Source organism: Ursus americanus, chromosome 5 (genome assembly GCF_024610735.1).
Source record: "Ursus americanus isolate L20-20 chromosome 5, mUrsAme1.1.p, whole genome shotgun sequence".
Taxonomy (NCBI): domain Eukaryota; kingdom Metazoa; phylum Chordata; class Mammalia; order Carnivora; family Ursidae; genus Ursus; species Ursus americanus.
The window spans coordinates 52,145,581-52,165,791 of record NC_142131.1 but is presented as its reverse complement, the minus strand read 5'-3'; the positions used below and the strand labels follow the sequence as shown (position 1 = coordinate 52,165,791).

General features: G+C 40.1%; 1 protein-coding gene across 3 annotated transcripts in view; it reads right to left on the bottom strand.

Annotated features, from left to right (window-relative positions):
• Positions 1-19,944, bottom strand: part of DIAPH1 (diaphanous related formin 1) — a 91,765-nt gene extending 71,821 nt beyond the window's left edge. For 2 of the 3 annotated variants that reach the window (XM_045794423.2, XM_045794421.2), the window contains exon 1: positions 19,738-19,943. In XM_045794423.2, coding sequence (XP_045650379.1) covers positions 19,738-19,854 — 117 coding nt within the window. In that variant the 5' untranslated portion in view covers positions 19,855-19,943. Of the gene's footprint in view, positions 1-19,737 lie in introns of all 3 variants that reach the window. The other variant, XM_045794424.2, reaches the window with a different exon arrangement.
• Positions 19,945-20,211: the final 267 nt, after the last annotated feature.

The window sequence follows — 20,211 nt, the reverse complement described above, 5'->3', positions numbered from 1 at the left end:
ACTTTCTTTATCCCTTTCTTCCCCTACCAATCATCCTAGTTCTTATGTTCCATAGATGAGAGAAATATGATCATTGTCTTTCTCTGCTTGACTTATTTCACTTAGCATTATCTCCTCCAGTGCCGTCCATGTTGCAGCAAATGTTGAGAATTCGTTCTTTCTGATAGCTGAGTAATATTCCATTGTATATATGGACCACAACTTCTTAATCCAGTCATCTGTTGAAGGACATCTCAGCTCCTTCCATGATTTAGCTATTATGGACAATGCTGCTATGAACATTGGGGTGCATATGGCCCTTCTCTTCACTACATCTGTATCTTTGGGGTAAACGCCCAGTAGTGCAATGGCTGGGTCATAGGGTAGCTCAATTTTTAACTTTTTAAGGGACCTCCACACGGTTTTCCAGAGTGGCTGTACCAACTTGCATTCCCACCAACAATGTAGGAGGGATCCCCTTTCTCCACATCCTCTCCAACAATTGTTGTTTCTTGCCTTGTCTATTTTTGCCATTCTAACTGGCGTAAGGTGGTATCTCAGTGTGGTTTTGATTTGAATTTCCCTGATGGCTAATGATTTTGAACATTTTTTCATGTGTCTGTTAGCCATTTGTATGTCTTCATTGGAAAAGTGTGTGTTCATATCTTCTGCCCATTTTTTGATTTGTTTGTTTCTCGTGTATTGAGTTTGAGAAGTTCTTTGTAGATCTTGGATACCAGTCTTTTATCTGTAGTGTCATTTGCAAACATATTCTCCCATTCCGGTGGGCTGCCTATTAGTTTTTTTGACTGTTTCCTTGGCTGTGCAGAAGCTTTTTATCTTGATGAAGTCCCATAAGTTAATTTTATCTTTTGTTTCTCTTGCCTTTGGAGATATGTCATGAAAAAGGTTGCTTTGGCCGACGTCATAGACGTTGATGCCTATGTTCTCCTCTAGAATTTTGATGGATTCCTGTCTCGCATCGAGGTCTTTCATCCATTTGGAGTTTATTTTTGTGTATGGTGTGAGAGATTGGTCAAGCAGAAACTTAAGCTTTAAAAAAATTTATCCCCATGCATCTCAGGAAGCTATTGTAGGATATGCTCCACCAAAATGAGGGAGTAAACCAAGGAAGTAAAGGACTTAAACACAGGCAACAGAAGACCTAACGCATGACAGAGGTAAAGGAAATCCCTAGGGGAAAGATTAGCGAAGACTGTTCTCTGCCAGAGAGCACAATTAGAAGGGGACTATGGGACCTGAGCCAAACCCTCCAAGACTGTCATCATCATCTACTTTTGTTCTGGGCTTTTAAATTGACAATACCTGGTGAGTCTAACCCAGCCGGATTCTTGGTTTATTGGAACCATATGTTAATAATTTCTTCCCTTCCTTCCTTGCTCTACTGCCTGGACCTCAAGGACACTCATTCCACCCCACAGACTATTTCTACTTTGACTTATCCAGAAGAATGAAGATTGGCCACGGTGAGCTTAGAAAAAGAAAATATAAAGCAGTGTACTCCTGACCATATTCTTGTTGGACGTCTAGTACTTGATCCTCACTGCAGCCTTGCCAGATGCTCAACTATGGCGACTCTTGATCTTGGGGTTGTGAATTTGAGCCCAAGTTAGGTGTAGAGATTTAATTAATTAATAAGGAGTAAAAAAATATTTATTCTGTAGGAATTTATTCAATAGAATTAGATGAGTAAATAAATTTCTAAAGGTCATTAGCTGGCATCAGAAAAGAGCTCAACAAAATTGCATTTACCAAAATGACCTTCATCTTCTCCAAAAGATGCTCCATGTTATCAAATCTTTTCAAATCAACACAAATTGCTCAAAGGTGCACTGCATCAAAAGTAACAGGATCAAATGGGGTGCATAGATGGCCCAGTGGGTTAAGGGTCCAACTCTCGGTTTCGGCTCAGTTCTGATCTTGGGGTCATGAGATCGAGCCCTGAGTCAGGCTTTGCACTCAGTGAGGAGTCTGCTTGAGTTTCTCTCTCCCTCTCCCTCTGCCCCTACCCAGCCCCCACTCTCTCTCCCTCTCTCAATAATAAATCTTAAAAACATATATTATCAAAAATAAATATACTTTAAAAATAAAATAAATATATCTGGCTGGGTACTGCTGTGCATTAAGACCATCAATCACATAAAAATGAAAAGCTGTCCCCTCATCCCCACTTCCAGAGAATAATTCAAGACTCTGATTCACTCACCACATCCTAATGTAATATGTGGTAAGATAAATCTTTTGGTTACCATCTACAGGAAATAAGAAACTTCCTAGACACTTTACAGTTTGGCTTCTATAAGAAACCAAAAGCAAAAAAGTCCAAAGACCCCAAGGTATGGCCTGTGAGGCCAAACTAATCAGATGACTTAATGAGTATGAAACATACCCTGATTATTATTATCATAATAAATGCAAATGAACTATAAAACTTCTCTTCCATACTGGATTTGTTGTGGTAGTGGTTATATCTATTAACACTTCAGGTTTTAAAAAGTGAGTGGATTATGGGGTGCCTGGCTGGCACAGTCAGTTGAGTGTCCAACTCTTGGTTTCTGCTTGGATCATGGGTAGTGGGATCGAGCCCCATGTTGGGCTCCATGCTCAGCAAGTAGTCTGCTTGGACTCCTCCTCCTATCACTCTACCCCTCCCCTCCATGCCCACGCATGCTCTCTCTCTTTCTAAATAAATAAAGAAATAGATCTTTAAAAAGTGAGTGGATGGGACTAAATATGGCAGTGTTTTAGACAGAGGTTCTGTTTGTCTGCCTAGCAACAGAACTCGCAATTTTTTAAACTCAAGGCTGTAAGAAAATCATTTCAGAGACAGATTCACCTCTACCCAACTCCCTAAATCTTTAACTTTTCCCACTCAGCAGGAAAACGGGACAAAATTCCCAATTAAGGATGGTCTCTTGGCACAAGATGTTCACAGACAAACAAAAAGTAATTAGGTAGTACCCTTAGCAGCAGAGAGGTTGGCAGGGATCTAGTAAGAGAATATGATTAAACTTTACTTTGAACAGAGTACATTACATATCAAAAAGTGTTTCTAACTCCTATCACTGTGCTTCACAAGAACAGGTAATCATGGATGATGATCCTATGAACCATGTGGTCCATACACAGATAATATAAACCTCCAGCTGCAAGCCTGTATCCCAGTACTTTCTAAATATTTTGTTCAGGCTTATTTTTTTTTTAAATCATAATTGAAGTATAGTTGATATACAGCATATTTCAGGTGTACAACACAGTGACTCAACAATTACATATGTTATGAAATGCTCACCAAAGTATTACAGTTTTACTGACTATATTCCCTATGCTGTACTTTTTATCCCCATGACTTATTTTATAATTGCAAATTTATAATCTCCTTTGCCCATTTCTTTTGCCCATTCCTCCACTACTCTTCCACCACCTTTTAAAAAAAATTTTGTTCAGGCTAATACCAGACATATCTGAGCTCTTGGCTAAATGACCACCACCTGAATGCCCTGTGGCCCACTGTGTGAAGATTCTAAGATGCCCAGGAGCCCTGGGAACTACACGTTTTCTTAGAATACCTATAATCACAAAGCAATTACACTAACTGCCTCAGGATAGTCCACTTATATCTCTCCCTCTCTGACATCCACCCTTGCTCAAGGGCTGTCTAATCTAGCGTAAGGGACGTATTTAGAGCGGTAGATAAAATTCTAAGATGTTCCATGAGATTCCTAGACTGACATATGCACCCTGTAAAATTACTAGGACAGTATGACAGGATACCACTCCTGTGATTAATTTCGATTATTCGGCATAATTGACTTTTAAGAAAGGGAAATAATCTGCACAGGCCTGACCCAATCACACCTGCCCTTTAAATCTGAGGTGAGATGTTAGAGACACAAGGACTCAACATGTCCTTTCTGACTTGAGCATGAAGGGGGCCAATTGCCAAGAACTGCAGGCAGCGTCTAGTTGCTGAGAGCCAGAAAGAAACAGGGACCTCAGTTCTACAACTGCAAGGAACTGAACTCGGCCAACATTGAATAAGCTTGGAAGCAGATTTTCCCCGAGTGACTCCAGACCAGAACTGGCCCAACTGACATACCTTGATTTCAGCCCTCTGATAACTCTGAGAATTCAGCCACACTACTCATGCTGGACTTCTGACTAATGGAACTGTAAGCTAATAAGTGGGTTTTGTTTTAAACTGTTGTGTTTCTTATATGCAGCAGCAGGAAACTAATACATCAAACAAACGGACAAAAATCTACAATTTATCTAGAACTTTGGCTGAAGGAAAAAGACTATGAGTCCTGATTTATTTATTTACAGCATCCTAAAAAACTACAAGTACGATTTTGAGCAAATCACTTTAATTCTTCATGCTTCAGTTCCCTTATTTATTAAAAACAAAGCAAAAGCAGACACACATACCTCCTGGGAACTAGGAGACAAAGTGGAGTGATAAGAGATCATTCTGTAAAGTAACTGCACTGTTATTACTACAGAAAGACTTGTTTTAAAATACACACCTGAAAAGTGGACTAGTTGACATTGTGCTCCAACAACAAAAGGAAAAAGCTATTCCTCATCTATCAACTATACATTTAGCCATAGTCAGTCATTTTGCAAAAAGAACTACAGAACTTACCAAAGGCAGGCTCTCAAAATTTTTTATCAGGCTGTTTATTGTAATTGCTTCTGTGGATCAGACTGTAAGTTGCTTGGGGCAGGAACCCATGACTTGTTCATTTGATGTGGCCAATATTTAATAAATATTTTAAAAATTAGCATCACTATAGGTTTAAGAGCATCATCCTAAGCATTGTATATCTATTAATTCCTTTACTCAAATTAGGCAAACCTAGGAAATACCTTAAGTCAAAGTCTGTGACAATGTGATTGTTATGGACAGGTCAGTGAACCATGAGACCACACCTTGAAGAGTCATGTCTTTCCCTATAGATGAGAATAGGGGATGTTAATTGGTACATGACACACTTTGAGTTGTCCTTGAGGAAAATATCCAACTATGGGACACATGTCACCTAGGGAGTCTTCCACCTCCTTTGAAAAGCAATAAGTCCTAAGACACAGGCTACCTACAAGTAAAATGGAAAGTAAAATGGAAAGCCAACAACAACCTTCTTTCAAATCCTCAACTACCTACCTAGGAAGGATCAGGTAAGGTATGTGTCATGCAGAATCAAACAGAGCAGAGAGCATGGTCTGGCTCTGATTCATCGCTTTATTCTACCACAGTAATGACATTCAGTTCCTTAGGATAGTTCCTTAGGCAACAGAAAGTTATCATGTGCACTTGAATTCAATTACCAATGAATCTCATTCCAGCTCGGACAAAAAATTTGTCACATTTCCACAAAGAGACAGTAAGGGCAGGCTGAGTTTTTCTTCTTATCTATCACAGTTTCAGTCTTATCTTTAGGACTGTATCATCTCATTAAGACTGGTATGAAAAGTAATAAAATGTATAGAAAGCACTTTGTTCTGCAAAGTGCTTTGTAAAAATTAAATAATATATGATGATGGAACCTATGTCACTTTTCAGCCTCCCTTCTTCAATTCCCACTCCTCATTTAGAAGTCAATTACAACTACAGAGAAGAAAATAACGGGTATATCTTCAAATGTAGAGAAGAAATTTCCCTTCCATTTTCAAGGAATGGCCCAAGGATGACACTGAATGAAGTCCGTATCTCATCTACCATTTGCAGAGAAACAAACTAGATTCTAACATCACTACTTATCGGTGCCAAAAGCCTAAACCAGAGTTGTGTAGAACTGGAGCACTCACTTCCGAAAAGAAAAGAAAACAAAACAAAACTGAAGAGAAGAGAAAAAAAGAAAAAGGGTATCTCTGAGAAAAAGAAGACTAAAAAGCATAAAAATGACCAGGAATTGAAAAACATCAACTATAAAGCTTATTAAGTTAAATGGGTTTAAGGGAAAGAAACCTGAAGATTATCTAGTAGTCCCCAGAAATGGAGATGGCTCACTCATGCTCCCCACGATCACTATGGGAAAACTGCTAAAGGAGTCAGACCCTCACAGCCTGTTCATTTAAGTTTCATGCTGCCTTGGCAGACCCACAGCTCAACTCAGAACTGGACAGTTAGCTTGCTAGAATTCATACAAGAAACCAAAAGGAACACAGAGGAGGAGAGTCCAATATCTTTTAAACTTAATTAAGAGAGTTCTTGGGGCACCTGGGTGGCTCAGTCGGTTAAGCATCTGCCTTCGGCTCAGGTCATGATCTCAGGGTCCTGGGATCAAGCCCCAGATCAGGCTCCCTGCTGAGCAGGGAGCCTACTTCTCTCTCTCCTGCTCCCCCTGCTTGTGCTTTCTCTCTTTGTTAAATAAACAAACAAATCTTAAAAAAAAACAAAAAGACCAAAAAACAACAACAACCTTAATTTAGAGGGTTCTTTCAATCTACGCCCACCTTCCAGAGCCAGTATCTTTTTACTGATACCCAGGATGCCCTGAGACATTCCAAGCAGTGACATTCGTCAAGTACAAGTTAGAAATGTCCTACAAAGAGCATTAGGTAACTAATCATTACCTGTTTCAGTAATTTAGTTATAAATTTGAAGCAAATTACTTACAAATGCAAAGCAACAAACTCAATATCCGCACAACTGTCTAAATCATTTGGTGAGAGTCTGCTTTCAAATAAACCACATTTCCCAGCTGTGATTAAAATGAAGGAAAAACTATCTTAACATTAGGATTCAATCCTCTGACAGGTCCAAAATACATTCTAATAGTCCTGTTAGTTCAAGAAGGCAAGCCTCTTAGGAAAAAGGAAAAGGTAACATTTTGCCTACCGCTAAGCTTATTTTAAAGCCCGGGACTGGCATAGCCTGCATCCCAGATAGCTGATAGCCTAGAGAAAAGAAGGGAAGTCCACTCAGGTTTCACTATTCTAGCACAGCAGAGCAGGTGGAAACCAGGCTGGGAACATTGCATTCCCCCTACAAGTCCATCCAAACTAACTGCCAGCCCCTTGCACTATGAACCACTCATGGGTTGGGACAACAAGCTACCAACAGAGAAAGTGCTCAGATTCTGGAAGTCCTAGTTTCCTATCAAGTGTCACAAGGTGTGGCAGACATGACCATCTCTTTTGTTGCCAGGAAGGAAGTGCACATATATGCTGTCATCTGGTGAGAGATCAGTAAGCAAAACTTCCTCCCTTTCAAACATCCTAAGGTCCTGATAAACTTTTGAACACACACAGAAGTCTCCCCCACTTTTCAACAGTTCATGTTAGGCCACTTCGGTATTTTGGAAGTCCTATATTAGTACCTGTTTTTGCTAACTGAAAGAATTCCATAAAAGATTCTCACTTTTACAAAAAAAAAAAAAGGTGAAAAGAGAAAACAGCATCCAGCATTTGTTTTGCAGGGAGCCGTTATGAGAAAGGCAGTGCACACCCCGAGCAGGGCTACACTTAGCATCTCAGCATCAGGCCACTGTGGCTTTGAAGCGTGTCTGTAAGCATCCGTGTTTTGTCTCCATTTATTTTGTGCCTCCATTAGCAAGATGTGGCCTAAGTTACCAAAAAAGCCTGAGAGGTTATTTTTAGGAATCCTCAAAAATTTTTCCATATAAATTAATGATAAGTGCTTCTTTATGTCATTTTGATTTATGAAAAATTTCATAGGAACACCCAACTTTCAGAAGGGGGATGCTGTATAGAAAACAATAAATAATGTTTACCTATTTTTCCAAAATTTCAGCACATTTCTCCAGTTCCAAATACTGATACTTGTTCTTCACTTTCTTAGTGGGCCTCTGTCTTTACTGCCCGAGCTTAGACTGTAATTGCTCCTTTAAAAAGGGGGTGTTGTCCATTCATTTGGAAACACTCAGTGACTCAGGAATGCTGTTTCCCAATCTCCGTAGCAACTGTTTTCTCCTCCCATGCTGTGATGTGAGTAGCAGGACATCTACTCTTCCTCAACGGTTAGCACATGTATGACACACCCAAGGCCTGGCTGACAGGAAGTTCCTGAAGCTGATACTACTTCTACATACAGGGACCAAGTATGAGGCCACCTTGTTTTAAATCCCATTCTTAAACCCTTCATTTCCAAATGATGGTTACACCTCCTTTTTTCCTATCCTCACGTCACTCCTAAATACCCCAGAAATAATCACAGCCTACTGATAATAGCTTAACGATCCAAAAATTACATTACACAGACTTGATCTTATGAAACCATAGTAAACATTTTCTAAGCCCCTTCAAATTTAGAATAAGATCTGATTTTAAGAAAATCTTGCAGGGGAGTGGGGTAGGAGAGCATTAGGTGAAATCTTATTACTCTTCTATCACCAGAAATACAAGCAAGAGTTAAAATACAGTGCTTCTGATAGTTCCACACTACAATTGCTAGAAGTATGTTCTAACACAAACAGACAATTTCAGGCCAAAGTACTTAGGCTACAAAATGTAAATGTAAAAATAAATGTAATAAATGGAAAGCAAGGTAGGGGATGGTTTTATTTTTATACACATTTATATTTTCTTATAACTAGGTGTCTCTGATGATAAAAAACACATTTCCATTTCAAACAAAGTAAGCACTTTTCAAAGATTAGAAAGCTAGAAAATGTTTATGATACATTGTTTTAAAAGCAGAAAACTTGTGTAAGCTATAATGGCAACTTTGTAAAAATGTCTGTGCATAGACATAATAACTAAAATATTCAAACACTAAGTGAAATAAAAAAAGAAAAGTAGAAATTTGGGCTTTAAAAACTGTTATTTTAAAAATACGTGTGTGTGTGTGTGTGTGTGTGTGTGTATTTTTTAAAGAGCATTAAAAAAACATAGCACAGCACCTAAAAGCAAAGCAACATTATCCAATTCCCATATTCAAAATGCCCACTAGTATTTACTCTTCTCCAGTAGTACTCTACTTAAGGAAACACTCCAGCAGAGCACAGTTAGAAAAATTCAGGGTGACAAAGCAATGTAAGAAAGAATAGTGAGGGGTGCCTGGGTGGCTCAGTCAGTAAAGCATCTGCCTTCGGCTCAGGTCATGATCTCAGGGTCCTGGGACAGAGCCCCACATAGAGCTCCCTGCTCCGCAGGAAGTCTGCTTCTCTGTCTCCCTCTGCTGCCTGCTTGGGCTCTCTTTCTCTATCGCAAATAAATAAAATCTTAAAAAAAAAAAAAAAGAATAATGAATAGACTAAAAAGCTGGCTCACCTAATTACATGACCTTAAGCAAATTAGTACCTCCAGGCCTCAGCGGCCTCCTCATATTAAGATGAGGAGACTGGATCAGATCATTTTCAGGGTCTCTTGAGAGGCCCTTAAAGACTGTGCTTAGCTACTACTGCTCTTTTTGAGGGTAGCCCAATGCCTGCTGCTTGCCTGATAGTACGTATCCTACAGTGGCTTCTCACCACTTCTTCTTGTGGTTTCAATCACAGGAAACAGACGTCACCCATGGGCCTAGAAGTAACGAACAAGCCCTGGCGGATGCAAAAAGCTGCCAACTAAGGCCAACTCCCATCTTTCTAAAATACAAGAATCAAGAAATCACTAGAAACCTTTATGCCTGGGGAGCCTAATACACATCTTTCACAAAAAACTAACAAAACTAAAAATATCTCTGTAGGTGCCATGCATGCAAACACGATGAATTAATTTTAGAATAGTCTTACTCTATTTTGCTTCTATGACCAAATGAAGAAACTGAAGAACAGCTATGGGTAGCATTATAAGAGGTTAAGAAGGGGGGAAAAAGGTCACTATCACTTTCTGTGGAGACCTAGACATATCCTGAGGACTTGGAGATTCATCCTTGTCTTCTTTATTTAATATTCTATGTAAACCTTTCTACAGCCCTAAAAGACTGTAATACTAACAGATTAAAATAATATGGGGACTTAGCAATTATTCACTTTAAATGTTTGCTAACAATCCCTACAGCACTGGGTCAAATACTGCTCTCATTCATAATGATAAAAGTTGGCAGCCCTGAACTATGTAAAATAACACAGAGATTTTTAATCCTACAGACATGTTCTTTCATCAAACACAAAACTACAAGATACTATCTCTAAAGAATAATAATAAACTTTTCCCAACAGAGTTCTGGTCGGATATAGTTAACATTAGTGGTTCTCTCTGCCTCAGTTACCCTGGTGAGAGAGGACTAATGTTTTTAAAACTGCCAATCTCCTACATTAGACCACAGAAACGGAGAACCTTGAAAGTCATCTCAAGATTCCCAAGACTAACAAAACTAAAATACATTTAAGAGGATATTGCTTATGTGAGCAAAACACCACCAGTGGGCTTAGGAACCTCACAAGCAAGATGGGAAATAAGATCCCCCCAAAAAAAGTTATCTCCTTCCCTCTCTATATTATATATAATACACACGTGGGGTTTTTTTTTATTCACAAAGATTAAAGAACACTTCCAACAAGCGGGCAGTTGAAACCATTACTGCACTATACACACACACACACACATATATACATGTGTATGTGCATATATATGTGTGTGTGCGCGTATATACATATATAAAAGGAAACTTTTAAGAAGAAATAACACGGCCCAAAGATAAGTTCTGATTCTCCCCACAATGGGATTTCCCACCTGAGCCCATAATTTGGCTATACAGCTTTGAGATCCCACTGAGAGTCGTATTTTTAAAATCTAGATTTATGGCTCAAAGTCTGAAAAGATGGGTGTGTTAAAATTGATAAGGATTATATATCAAACAAACTTAACTATCTAAACTCCATCTAGGTAGCAGAAATGATTTGCTGAAACATTAACACTTATCTATTCTGTTCTTGGATATGCTGATTTACTGTCACCATCACACATTCACAAGGCCAAAAATTGCATCAACATGTGTCATGACATGCTACAAAACACTAACTTTCAGTCCTGCTGTCTGCAGGTTTCTACAGAAAGAGAACCTAAAAGCCCTTAATATGAATAAAATAATCCCTATGAAGTGGCTTCATCTTTCTTAAATGACTGATCTCCCTTATAAATCCTCTTGACTGCTATAACTGGGCCATTTCTTGACCACAGCCACACATTTGTGTCTCTGATCCTCTGTTCACACTGCTCCCCACACCATGAAATCCCTTCCCTTCTTCTCTACCAACCCTTATTTCCCTCCAAGGCCTGACATACCCCCCATCTTCTATGAAATTAACTATAACTGTCCACCAATTATATCCTGGATCATTTACAGAATTTGGGACATAAAAAAAGACCTTTGAAGTCATTTGTGCTGAATCTCTAATATTACAAGAAAAGACCAAGAAAAGTGAAATGACTTGCCCAGAGTTCAAATGGTTAATTAGTAGCAAAGTCCAACTGAACAGCAATATTTGGAAAGAAAATTTCAGTGGTAATGGAAGATACAGGTTCTAGTCCTAGGTCTAGCTATAAATGCAGACAGACCACTTTCCTAGGTCCACATTTCTAAATGTATAAAATAAAGGGTTTGAATGAAATAATTTTTAGCATCATTTTCACTTCCAGCATTCTAAGATTCTGAAACCTAGTTCTTCTGACTCACAGTCCAGCACTCTTTCCACTTAATTCCTTCACTTCTCTGAAACTCTACAGCTTCTAAACTCTTTGTCCATAGCCTCTGAGCTTTTCCTACCCATTCTCCTATTGACATGACTGAGATGAAAATCTATTAAAAAGCAAGGGCTAAACAGGACATGTGATAGGACAACCACATGACTTCTTGATCTTTAGCCTTTTGGATCTAGGATAGATCCATGTGGATTCAGACAAACTAGAGAAACTCTATTCTCTACTCTTTGCCACTAGTCGTACAGAAAATCCTAGTTCCGGGTACCTGGATCTCTGTAGCAAAGTCTTAATTATTAACCACAGGCAAATAACTGCCAGGTCTAAAGAACAAACATCACTAGGCCCCACACTCAGAAGAGACCCTGGAGTTATTAACCATTCATAATCCTTAGAGTCAAGCTTCAGGGCCACAAAGAGAGGATTTTAAAGATACTGTATGCCAATTCTAAAATACAGAAAAGATAACTGTTAGAGGTGGTCTAACAACAGCTTCCTCCTTCCCATTTGTCACCACTGCTTGCTGCTCTCATCAATTTAAACAACTAAAACAACTGACAGGTGATGCTGTTAGAGGTGTTTCATTTACAAAGAAGATAAGGTTGCATTTTTAAAAACAGTAACTGGCAACTTCTTAATAACTCATGAGCCAGAGGAAAGACTGGTTCTGATGCACTGAAACAGCTACCTCTTCATGCCTAAGATAACAAAGGTTTAATTATAATTCTTGCAATGACTTCAAAGTCTACATTACTAAATGCAAAAAGCAGTTAGCCATTTAACCACTGCACTTTGTCCATCTAGACCCAATACTTTTTTCCCACCAAATGAACTGGAGGAGAGCCCAGTTTTAATCAACTACAGTCATCAAATGACTAAAGAGATGACATCAAAATTTTCTATGGAATTCCTAGCAGTAAATACTCTTTTACACTTCAGGTGCAAAAACTGCACACTTGTAAAATGTCAGTACAATGTAGTGAATAAGATTTTTTTCTTAAATCAGGTAGATCTCAGTTTGAATCCCAGTTCTACAAGCTAAAGCAAGTTGCTTGACCTCACTGAGTATCAGTTCAATTACCTATAAAACGGGAATAACAATAGTACCTATTTTATAAGACTGAGGTAGAGATTAATGAGATAATGAATCTAAAGCTCTTTAGCACAGTCCTCGGGCTGTAATAAGTACGCAACAAATGCTCTTACTACTGCTACTGTTGTTATTACTACTCCCTGTCCTTCCAGTCTGGGATGAATTCATCTTCCTATCTATCAAGATGCTGAACATACATTAATATTTATAGATAGGAAGACTGGCATTATACAGTAGCACACGGAGTACAAGAGAACAAAAGGTTTCTAACACCACATATTAAGATCAAAATGCAACCAGGATAAACTGAATCTCAAAGGTCCTCCAATCCCAAGTATCAGAAATGTTCTGTCTTTGCCTACAGGTGAAAATTTACGCCTCGAGGAGCATGAGTGGAATATAACTAACATATCCACAGCAGAAAAGTGGAGAACGTAAGAGCTTCATCTATAAAACTTCTAGAAGAAAACAGAAGGAGAAAATCTTAGGGGCTATGATTTTTAGCACAGATTTTTGAAATATGACACAAAAGCAAAAAGTTAAAAAAAATTGGACTTCAAAATTAAACACTTTTGTTCTTCATACCACAGTGTTTAAAAAAAAAGAAAGAAAAGGCAAATCACAGGAGAAAGAAAATATCTGTAAAACACATACCCAACAAACGACTTGCATTTAGAATATGATAAAAAATTTTAAATGGGCAAAAATTTTGAACAGACACTTCAGCAAAGATATACAGATAGCAAATAAGCACAGTAAAAGATGCTCAACATTACACAAATGCAAATTAAAGACACACTGAAACACCACTACACACCCACTAGAATGGCTAAAATTTAAGGCTCATCATAGTAAGAGTTAACAAGGAACTGGAACTCATATATTGCTTGTGGGAATGTAAAATGGTACAGTCTGGAAAACAGTTTGGCAATTTTTTAGAAAGTTAAACAGAGCCGTACCAAAAAAAAGGGGGGGGGGCAGCTTTATCTGAGATTTAAGGCCAATACCAAGGTATATTTCTTGGTTTTCTATGACCTTCAGGATCAAAGACAGTTTATAAATCATCTGCTGGTAGATCCTTAAAGTATGTTAAATCTTAAAAGAAAATGCAAATTCTACGTTTTTACACAGCAGTATTCTAAAATACGGAATAAATCACATAATCAGAAATCCAGAGGGGCGCCTGGGTGGCTCAGTCAGTAAAGCGTCCGCCTTCAGCTCAGCCCATGATCCCAGGGTCCTGGGATCCAGCCCCACATCGGGATCCCTGCTCAGTGGAGAGCCTACTTCTCCCTCTCTCTCTGCCTCTCGCTGTCACTCTATCTTAAATAAAATCTTTTTAAAAAAATAAGAAAAATTAAAATTCATCCAGGCCTTTGCATGGCTTAATAGAAATTCCTTAAAAAAAAAAGTGTTGTGGTAGGCACCCTGTATTGTGTAAGACTGATGAATCACAGACCTGTAGCCCTCAAACAAATAATACATTATATGTTAATTTAAAAAAAAAAAAGAAATCCAGAAAAATCCAGGACACCATAAACTTCACCCTTATCTGCTATCTTAACAAAATGCCAAAGTCACTATCACCTAAGGACCACTTATAACCACCACCATGGATGGAATCTCCCATCTTCCATATAAGAACACATCCACAGGGACACCTGGGTGTCTCAGTTGGTTAAGCGTCCAACTCCTGATTTTGGTTCAGGTCATGATCTCAGGGTCGTGAAATCAATCCATGCTGGTCATGGAGCCTGCTTAAAGTTCTCTCTCTCCCTCTTCCTCTGTCCCTCCCTCCCCACATACTGGTGATCCCTCTCACTCTTTCTCTCTCTCAAAAAAACAAAACTAAACTAAACAAAAAAAACCCTTCCACATAAGAATGCCACGTATTCCTCTTAATTCAGTTCCGTTATGCTTACTTTCTTTGGTCTCCCCTTATCTGTTCCATCCCCCTTCTTGGAGGAAAAAAAATTAAGCAAATATTTATAGGACAAACCGAAACTCTTTGATTGTCAGTGAGCCAAGCAACACAGAGCCAGTTTCTTCAATCTTTTCCCTCTCAGTCACATAGCTTCTAGTGTATCCGTTCCTCTTATATAATCTCTACTACTCTAGCTATTCCAAGATCCTGAAATTTACTAAAGGAAATGTAGAATCCAAAATTTCTGCTTCTCCTCCTCAATTCATTTATCCAATATCCACCCTATAGCCCCCTGATGTTTCCAAACTCTAAATGTAAGAAGAGAGTGCTGCACTGAGTGGGTGTTTGGGCTTGATGACATTTAAAGTCCCTTCCAACACTAAAATTTTAAGGCAAGCTTTAATAATGAATGGAAGACTCTCAAAGTGGAAAGAACAATGATACACCCAGTTATCCTGTAATCAGTGGTAAAATTCATAAAAAGACTGGTCCTAATACTTCTTTTCCTTCAGTATTTCTTTTACTTTATTAAAAATAATTTCTCTAATAAAATGTTTGCCAAAAGAAAGAAAGAAAGAGTAAAAGAGGGGTGGAAAAGAAGGTAAAATACATTCCCAGTGTTTAAACATTCTTTAATTTTCCATTTTAGCTTTGAAGCTTTAAGAAATTTTAGTATCAACAGCTTTTACCATTCCTGATTCCTCAAAGGCCTAGCTGCTGATGGGACTGGGACCAGCCGTCAGAGAAGCAGATAGGGAATAAAAACAAAGACAGAGGGGATGATAGTAGCTGGGCAAGGGCAGAGGGTTGACTTTGTCTCATCTAACCCTAAGTAGGGGCAAACACCAAATGTTGCTTTGCTCATTAGTAAGAGGTGAATTTTTTTCCTACTGCTTTCAAACAAGAGTGAACAAGGAAGCTCTACATAATAAAGAAAAACAGGTAAGTAATACATGGCTCGTTTCAAACAGAAATGCTTTCTGTAGTCATTAATGACTTCAACTGAGACATAAAATGGGAGAAAACACCATCTGCATATACAAACCTTTTTTTTTCTTTATAATGCCTACTATTTCTTAATAAACATTTTAACTTGTTCTTCTAAATCATATGTGATACAACCTTATCTTTTAAACCTCCATTATATTTCACTGAAAATGTAACACTGTCCAGGAATAACTTGGCAATCCATTTATAAAATACAGAGGGCCCCATGGATAGCAAAATGTTATTCTATTATACGGGAAATAAAACTAGTCTATTCTGACCCATGCCAAATAACAAACTTAAACCACTTCTCACTTATTATTTTCTCAGGTTTTATAATAATGATAATTCCTAATCATAAAATTTTCAGGTCTTTTAAAATAAAAGTATCCCAATGTTTATCAACTCTCCCAAGGCAGAGATTTTAATTCTGAGGCATTCCCTCAGTATATGACCTTTTGTGAGGGAGGATTTCCTTTGAGACAAGTAAATGTAACATGATCAAGTGGATCCTTGTGCTACTTCTTTAAAGACAAGGCGGGGGAAAAAGGGCAGCAATTTTTAAGGTAATCATTCTGCCACTGCAAACCTCAAAAACATTCCTGCAGGCTCCCCTCTCTCTAAACTAAGTAATCCCTGTGTTTATCATCTTCAAAAAAACCCAAAAAACAAAAAAACCCCACATAACTTGTATAAAGTTCTCTGTATATTCCTGGGTTTTCTGGAACCTTTTGGATTAAAGTTAATGTCTTTAAGAGGACAGAAGCGGATAAATGCATGAACAACTCCCCTTCTTTCATATTCTCCACCTTCCCTAATATCTCTTTAAAATTCTGCCTAACATCCTTTACCTTTGGCTGCTCTTTTGGATGGACAGGGGTCTACAACCAAACATTTATACTTTCACCATCACTCTGCTCTTAGAAGGGCATGAAAACTACCACTTGGTGAAAAATTCAATATATACCTCCAAAATTAAACAAGATTTTTAAAATCATGTATCTTCTATTCTCTCTACTCCCAAGCTAAAACTCATGTTTTACAAAGTTATGTCCCTAGCTGAATCAGGAAGCAATATCCTTTCTTAGAACTCATCCACTTCTTGATTGTATAAGGCATGTGGTTTATAAAATGCAGGAATACTCTGCAGCCTCCCAACACCCTGGTTGTAATTACTACCTTTACACATATTTCAGCCAGCAGTCTATTTGACACCCACATTCATCGCTGCTGAAAAATCCCAATACATTTTGTTCGTTTCAAATTTTTATTTTCTTTCACCCTAAGGACCTGTGAAAGGAAGTGCAACAATGCTGGAGAAGGGATATGCTTATGGCCCAGGAGGAGAAAGACTCCTGAAAAATCAAGGGGGAATACCAGGCAGCCCAGCTTGAGCCACACACATCAGCATCTCTAACAATCAAATGTTTTTAAAAGGTGATTCCCAACCACTTTTTAAACTTTGACTCCATGTGCTTTCCACCCAAGATGTGTCAGAGAGTAAGACCGTATTACCGTCTTCGGCAATATGTGAGCTCTGTGTTCCATTCAGTTGATCTATACTTAGAACCTGCATAAGCTTGGAAAGGTACGTAGCAGCAGAAGCAATAAGAAACTCCTCAGAAGCAAACAAATAACCTTTAGCACACAAGGTCCAAACCAGTGCAGTTTTATAAAGTACATTCTTAATGGAACTCCAGAGGACACACACTCTAGCAAAGGTGGAACAGGCAAAACACCTCTAAATTTGCTTTTTTAGCCTATAGTTCAAAAAACTAAGCCATGGGTAACAAAAGCACACCAGCAATCAATCTCTCCCCCTCCACCCACCCACATATACATACAGATACAAAGAGAAGTGTATTGCAATGCTCCTCCTAGTCTCTCATTGCCACAGACTTCTCATAAAAAGGAGAAAGAGAAAATCCCGAATGCCTTGAGGTGAGTTACAGCTGGCAAGAAAGGGGTTAAGTAGCACTACTTTTCTGGAAACTTTCCAATCCCCTAGCTCTGAATGCAATTCTCCTCACTACCTGTGCTCCGTATTTTTTTTTTTTAACAATTCAGCAGGTTAAGAGTTAAAAACAACACCTCAGAAAGAAAAAGAGAACTTGGTACGGCTCCACCCTCTGTAAAGCAAATACCAAAAACTGAGCCAAATCCACTCAGCATATACAAGACCCCACGGACATTCCAAAACACAGGTGAAAAGAAGTTAAGTTTCCTCACGTATCTCAACTTTCAGCACCATGCACTTAGATTTCCCCAATTTCACTTGTGAAACACACAAGTGTTAGATAAAACAAAAGCACAAATAAAATTCTATTTAAGGACTTGAAAAACATACACAAGTCACAGAGTTCACTACATATTAGCAGGAATAACTGGAATTCGGGTAAGGAAGGTCAAACAGTACCCATGGAAACAACAGCAAAACAAAAATAACAGATATATATACAGAAATAAAAAAGGAATACGGGCCCTAGAACTTAAGTCTTAGAAGAAAAGCTGAGTGTCAATTCCTATCCTAAAGAAACATAAGGAAATGTTGCTTTCATCACCACAGGGGAGGGTCATTACTACCATTAACCCAACATTTCTGGAAAAAAAGATGTTCACCAGATGAAAAACAGGCAGTTACTGACAGCCCATAAGTCACTGGAAAGGACAGTCCAGAAGCACCTGCCTTGCTAGAAATAGGTAGGAAGAGATGAGTCACTATTTTAATTCTGCTTAGTACTCTCCACATCTCAATCCTCTAGGTCCCAAAGCAACATTTTTTTCCTGTTTCCTTTATCAGTTTTCTTCCCAAACTTGTGGAGTTGGGTCAGAATACTAAAGGTTGGGGATAAGAGAAAAGAGAAAGGGTAAGAGTCAGAATCCAGTTGGTTAGTACAAAGAGATACTGGGGTGGGGGCAAAATTACCTGGAAGACAAGACTAAATAACTACATTTACAACTAGCAAATGATTACTAAGATCCAAGACTCCCTCTCTTGGATAGTACCCCATATCTTTCAAAGCTTTTACAGTAAAAAGCAAACAGCTTCCTGGAGAAAGGAGTAAAAAAGATTTAGTGCAGGCAAAGGTAATGAAGTATGATAGCGTTACATGAACATCAGTATTCCTTCAGACTCGGATTGGAAGTCACTAGCACCTGAGGAAAGCTATACTCTTCTACAGGTCAGGAAAGGAATGTCACTAGCCTGTCACACAGAGGGTGGCAGAGGAGCAAGGATGGTTATCATAGGAAACATATAAAAAGCAATTCAATTACGAAGAAACTTCTTGGACTTGCAGCCTAACTTCCTTCCTACGGGGGAGATTTAAATCACCACCCTAGGTCAAGAGGGGCATCATTATGAGAAGTTCTAACCCCCTGAAAAGTGATAAGCAACAGGGCAAAGAGACAGGTTCTCTGGACGGAGGAATACGGGGAAGCAAATTAACGTCATGCCCGATGACCATAGGACCTGGGCAGGAACCCATTCCTGCAATCACAAGGACAAACATGCGAGGGAGGAGGGAAGGTAGGGCCCAAGTCAGGTAACATTCCAGAGGGGAAGGATTATCAGGTGACACCGGGCTGAGGGCCCAGAGCTGGGGCTAGGAGGGAGGAAAGTTAGCAGGTGAAAGGGATCAATCTTGAAAAGGAAGTGACCTTTAGGAGAAGCAAATAAGAGGATACCAAAAAAAAAAAGTGGGGGAGGCTTAAGAGTAATAGGGAAAATGGACCCAGAAAAAGCACAGAGAACAAGACCGAGAAGGCGTGTGCGGGTAACAGAGAAGAAGAAAGGAAGTGAGGCTGAGAGGGAAGGGATGGGGCTAAGACCCGCCGGACTATGGGGGCGGAGGGCACAGCTAGCTGGCGGGAGGGGGTGGGGGGAGGTGTGAAGAAAGCCCCGAGGCTGCCGGGGCGAGAGCCGGGTAGGACTCCGGGGTTTCCCGAGGTCCCGGAGAGGTAGGATGTCGGACTGTGGAGCCCGGGACCCAGCAAACCGAGAAAGAGAGGAGCGGGGGCGGCTCCCTAGTGACGAGCGTACACCCCTGGGCCCGGCTGTGGGGGTCTCTCTGGACCGGAGGGCGGTTAAGGGGCCAGGCTGAGGGAACCGGGTGGGAGGGACACTCACAAATTTCTTGGATTTGCCGCCGTCGCCGCCCGCCGCAGGCAGCTCGTCGGGGCTCCGGCCCTTCTTCTTGTCCCGGGTCCCGCGGCCGGGACCCTGGCCCCCGCCGAGCGGCTCCATGTCCAGGTTCGCGCTAGCAAATGACTCCGCGCCTACACCGCTCCCACCCGGCACCTCCCGACCCGCCGCCGCTGCCGCCGCCGCCGCCCAGCAGCTCCTCAGCCCGCCGCCGCGCCCCGCCTCATTAGTATGCCGGGCTGCGCGCGCCTCATGAATATACAACGGCGACGCCTCGCTCCCGCCCGCCTGCCCCACTTCCGCCCGGACCCGCAGCTCCTACCAATGGGGGAAGGGAGGGGGTGGAGGAAAGCCGCGGAAGCAAGCTACCTGCCCGGCGGGCCTAACCATTCGGACCCACGTGGGGGGGGGTGTGTGGGCGGTGCAACTGTGCGGCCTCAACCCGGAATGGCGCCACCT